The 5,590-nt window shown below is 40.7% G+C and overlaps 1 protein-coding gene across 1 annotated transcript; it reads right to left on the bottom strand.

Annotated features, from left to right (window-relative positions):
• Positions 1–486: 486 nt before the first annotated feature.
• On the bottom strand, positions 487–5,348 carry LOC121525433 (PR domain zinc finger protein 12-like). The gene is made up of 5 exons (XM_041811437.1): positions 5,041–5,348; positions 3,509–3,699; positions 3,270–3,425; positions 1,565–1,679; positions 487–1,326 (listed from the first exon to the last, which is right to left on the bottom strand). Exons 1-5 carry the CDS (start codon positions 5,255–5,257, stop codon positions 884–886), a joined length of 1,122 nt encoding a protein of 373 aa, XP_041667371.1. The 5' UTR covers positions 5,258–5,348; the 3' UTR covers positions 487–883.
• Positions 5,349–5,590: the final 242 nt, after the last annotated feature.

The following is a 5,590-nucleotide window of genomic DNA, read 5'->3' as shown; positions in this document are numbered from 1 at the left end:
TGTAATGTGCAAGAGTTTACTTGCACTTTTTAATAAAACAGGAATTTACCCAATACTTAGTGTCTTGGATTCAATTGCAATTAGAAATTAAATCTTCAAACACTTGTCTGTAAGGGTAAATTAAAAGATATGACTAATATTGAAGGCATGCTTCTTTGAGATTTAAATAAAGGTTGAATAAATATTTTTGTTGCTGTAGTATCCAAACAAGAATCAATATCAAATGGAAACATTTATGTTCTTTTATTGTACATGGTCCCTTTACAAATAAACAAATAAATAATAATAATAATATTGCTTGATTTTCACTGGTTTCATATCAAAGTTAAAAATTCAGGTGTTTTGATAACACTAATGTTTAGGATAGGTTTGATGTGCTGGCATATTTCCTTTGCAGTGACAAGTATCTTATCTGAAACACAACAGAGAAGAAAACATTGTATGTAATATCATATAATATTTATTTAGAATAGAAGAAAGCACAAATGTATTTACATTCACATGTACAGAGGCATACAGTACAATTTTACAAGTCAACAATAGTATCGTTTACAGTCTGTGCAAGGTTAAAGTGACAAATTCATATACGGCGTGGGAACATTTCTACTCAATGTACAGATCTCTGACTGACTGGAGTGTTCACCTGAGCAGGTGAGATTGTGACTCAAAATAGTACGTTAAAGAAAGTATAACTGCGTTAATAAATGACACACTGATGACAAAATGTTCTATAAAGTCTTGAGTTGTTTTCTTGTCTGTATATTTCATCTTTACATAAGGCAGCAGATGTCAGTGTCTCTGTGGGATGTTTTCACCTCTCCTCTACAGCTGTAATCTAAAGTGCAACATTGTTCTGTGTCACTGTCCCTCCACGCTTATGTCATCATAGCACCATGGTGGGGATGTGGTGTACGAGGGGCATCTGGTGCTGGTGGGTCATGGCTGTCATCTGAGGAGGTGGTGGAGGAGGAGGGGACACCTGGGATGTCACTTCTGCACTGTGCGTCACCGGTTTGTGCCGTGCGCTCTTCTGGTGCGCCCTGAGGCCCGCGAGCTGAGAGTAGGCGCTCTGACACACGTGGCACTTGTAGGGCCGCTCTCCGGTGTGCAGGCGTACGTGGTTCCGCAGCGTGGACGACTGGCTGAAGCGGCGGTTGCAGAAGCGGCAGACGAACGGCTTGTCCAGGGTGTGAATGCGCATGTGTGAGCGCAGGTTGCTGCGGGAGTTGAAGCCGCGGTGGCAGATGACGCAGCGCATGCGGCCGGCTGTGGTTGTGGAGGAGGGGGGAGAGCAGGAAGAAGGGCCGTCACAGGGGTGGGAGTCATCTGGAGGAAGATGGATAGATATGTTATTTTTTCTGCACATGCACATGTCTTCAGATCAAACTTTTAGCAGTTAACAGTTATTATTGTTATAGGTTCTATTATTTAGAGTATGATTTTATATTACATTAAAGTCTAGAGTAAGTGAGGTAAAGAGGAGTTAAAAATGTGTGCTGCAAACCAGAGGTTTAAGAAATATGCTTTCCAAGCAGTTTAAGATCTAATATTGGTCTTCACTCACCGTTCCTGCTCTTTTTCTGCTGCTCTTCTTCCACTCCAGGAACTCCAGGGATTCCCAGGAAAGTATTGTGGGTGTTTCCATACCAGACAAGAAGCTCCTGGTCTGGTGGGATGGTCTGAGACACAAAGAAAAACAATCATAAGTCTAAAATGAATGTCCAAGACATCACTGACCCCTCAGTACTTCTATACCAAATGTTTCTCTGTTCCTAAGGCACAGATTCTTTAAATTGAATCCTCAACAATAATGCCTTTAATTTCCTGTATATATATTATATTATAATATATTTTATCAAATTTCTAAATGATACACTCTTAATGTTATCTTATCAATAGTACAAACCCTGTTAATAGTCAGAATAGTGATCCCCAAATACTGGGGGCAGATCTGACCAACCACTGACACTTATCCGGCCCACATGAACCCTTTTCATATTCAGCTCAGAATTCAGTTTATTATAATCTGTGACAAAGTTTACCCACTTTACCTGTTTTTGACCATCTTCCACACCTGCTCTTTTTTATGATTTGGCTTAACTTCTAGTACGACCTTAATGCAGGGTTTGAGAGTTTTAAATACTGTGTACCTCTACTTCTTATTATCATTTTAAAATGATAATACAATAACTTATTAGTGTAGAAAAGGATGGAAACAAATGGGAGTTTTGGCTCTTGGCTCGATTATCTTATCACTTTTTGGCCCTCAGGATCTAAGAATTGAGGAACCGAGTACTCAAAGCATTGTAAAGTACCAAAACTTCACAGAATTGCATTTATTTCAGTTGTAAAATGCATAAAAGGTCAATTAAAGACATCAGACAAATTCCTGCAAAGTCTAAATTGCACAAATGAATTGGTAACATTTTGGCAACTAAACATTGCCAAAGTATTTGTGCAATTTAGACAAGTGTGCAGGAGTTTCCCTACACTTTTTGGTAACTGATAACAAGACACTACCCAATACTGGGTGTCTAGAATGTCAATTTTTTGCTGCGGTATCCAATCAGATATAAGTTGTTTGAGTTTCACTTGTATCGTTACTTAAGTTCACAGCTCTGGTGCCTTGACAACGATGCACATATAAATTATCACGGCATTGCATGTTATTATTGGCATTATTTTGTTTAAATTTATAGATATATATGCCTGGCTGTTTAAGCAGCAAGACTGTGTGTTTTTTTGTGACATTAAGCCAGTGTGCAGGGGTTTACAATTTTTAGTAATTAAAAGAGAGAAATTACCCTAAATTTGTTACCATGATACTAAATCCAATATGGAAATCTTCTGATTTTCACTGGTATGATATAAAAATTCAAAATTCAGGTTTTGTACCCTAATCATCATGGGATTTTGACTTGCCAAGCCTACTCTGTGACAGAAAATCAAATTTTTTAAGTCTCTGTTAAGAAGACGTTGTTAAAGATGCTTTTAAAAGTCTAATCTTATTATTGAACATAATTACGAGCTTTTATTTTGCTTAGCTCTAAAGAGAAATATCATGCCTATCTTTTAGCAAAGGTGTTGTGCTTTTTCAAAATCTGAACTTTGAGTCCCCCATCAGGTTTTTGAAATGGCGCTTCGTTTTGACCGGCAGGGGGCGCTAATGTTAAAGGACGTTCACATCCTCAGTGGCTTGTAGCAGTCTATGTGGCAGTCTATGGTGCAAACTTTAAGTTTTAGATGCTTTACAGAAAAGCTCTCCTCACCTCCACCGCTTTGTAGAAGATGCTGCTGCCGATCTGCACCACCTCCAGGTTCTGCTCCTGCTCGTTCCGCGCGCACTTAATATACGTCATCCAGCTGCGCTGATCCTCCTGACTGGCATCGATGAAATACCTGACCGTGCCGTCTTCATTGAACACCTGGGGAACGCAACACGGGTTAGGTATGAACTTTTATGTGTTTTCCTAGAGGTTAAGTGTTAAAACCTAGACTCGGAGCTCACCTCCCACATCAGGTTGTTGTTCTTGAGGAGGTCCACGTGCTCAGGTGAGAGCACCCTCCCCGTGAAGGGGCCCATCTCTGTCCCTGCTTTGATCCAAGTCTTTGAGAAGATGCCCAGACCTTCTCCGGGGATGGAGCTCTGCGCGATGATCACCTCTGATGGCAGCACCAGGCTGGACAGCTTCTGCACCTCTGCAGAGAAAAGGAGAGTTATATTAAATGACAAGGCCTCTGAAAGTTTGCGTGATATTTGGGGAAAAACTGCAAATAAATGCGCAGGGTAAAAGCGGAGAAAAATGTGAGAAAGCAGTGGATTTGTGGTAAGTCCTGAAAGCAGTAAATGGACTGGATCTTATTTCAGTCACGAAATATTAAGCTGCACTTTATCCTCCGTTTAATTCGATTATCTGCTTGGATTGAAAGTTTTTGTTGCGCAGAGAAATCCCCTCGAAAAGCATTTTTATCCGCACCAGAGAGGGGGAAAAGGAAAAAAAAAAATCTTTCGCTTCTTTAATGTCAAAATCAAAGATTTTTTTTTTTAAGGCTCAGAAAAAGGCCGGCCGAATAGGGGTTAAATGGTCCTCCATTGCCCAGGGTCCAGCGATTTGTCATGCTTCAGATGTGATATTCATTAAAGTTTACTGGAAAAGAAAAAGGCTAATTCCAAATTCATTATCCTTTTAAGAACTTTGTAGCAATAAATTTGCGCTGAATGAGACGAGGACTTGTTTAAAAGACTCAGGAATTTCTGCAACAAAAAAATGGAAAGGCGATTAGATGGTTGACATGCAATGAATAGCATTAGATTTAGCCTTCACGGTGCATTATGCGAGGAACAGCAAATCTTTTAAAGGAGAGAGAAAGAGAAAAGCTGCGGAGCCCCATAGCTGCCAAGAGAGGAAAAGAGACTGTCCGGAGATTGATGAATGCGGGATAAAAACCCGGGACATCTCAAAGAAAGGGAACCTTTCTCTGCTGTGAGGTTTAAGTGGAAACTTTCCCAGGTCAAGCACAAAGTTAACCAAATGAATTTAATGCCCTGCAGTCTTTCAATCAGCGGCACTTACACGCCTAACAAGGCTCCAAACGCGAGGTCTCACGGCTCGGAAAGGGTTAATGCGTTAAATGGGACGAAAGAAAAGAGGAAAATGAGGAGAAAATGCAGAAAAATGCAACAAGTTGGTGGGAGAAACTCTGAATAGGACAGTTTACATTTTTGCAGTGTTTTGGGCAGGATGTGAAATATTTTTATTTTATCGTTTTAATAGGACAAATATAAGAACTAAAGCCCATTTATGCAAAAAAATTTCAAAAAGTTAAAGTAAAAAAAATTAGACTTAAATTCCACGATTGCATTGCATGCATATTAATTTTATTTGCATTTTACACTGTGTCAAATGTTTGCGCAAATAAAGCGAGTAAAACTCATTATCTTCGTCCGAAACTTTGAATAAATGTTCAAGAACGCACAAAACAAAATAATAACGCAGTAGATTAAAACACATTAAAGTAGTTCCACATTTCCGTGCCTACCTCCGACGAAAGACTGAGCCAGCACCTCCGCGGTGAACGCCGTCTTGGGGCTGCCGCTGTGGCGCTCCTCCGCCAGGTGTTCACCCAGCACGTTCCTCCACCTGCCGTACAGGAAACTGTGCAGGATGTCCGAGGTGATCACGTCCGAGAGCGCGCGACTCGGACACTTAAATCCAGACTTGAGAGCCAAAGCGTCTGCGGGGAGCACGGAGCCCATAATTCAAGAGTGAAAAAAAAAGAAAACCAGCGAAAGAAAAGTTCAAAACAGCAGTGCAGCGACAAGAATGCAAGAAGAAGAATGAGGGGAGCTGCTCCTCTGTCTGCGCCTCTGCACCAAACTGTGCGCCCTGCCTGCCTCTGAGGGTCTCTTTATATAAGTGGCTGCTCTGTGAGTGTGACCCCTGTCTAATTACTTATTAATGACACACCCCTCACCGTGTGGACCTGCCTGCTCCTCCTGCTGCTGCACAGCAACACTTCTCTAGAAAAAAAACTTTATTTCAGTGATTTTCTGCTCTTTAGATAACATGGAACATTTTTGTACAAAACT

Source organism: Cheilinus undulatus, linkage group 17 (assembly GCF_018320785.1).
Source record: "Cheilinus undulatus linkage group 17, ASM1832078v1, whole genome shotgun sequence".
In the NCBI taxonomy this organism is placed as follows: domain Eukaryota; kingdom Metazoa; phylum Chordata; class Actinopteri; order Labriformes; family Labridae; genus Cheilinus; species Cheilinus undulatus.
The sequence above is the reverse complement of the archived record's forward strand: the minus strand, read 5'-3'. Positions and strand labels throughout refer to the sequence as shown.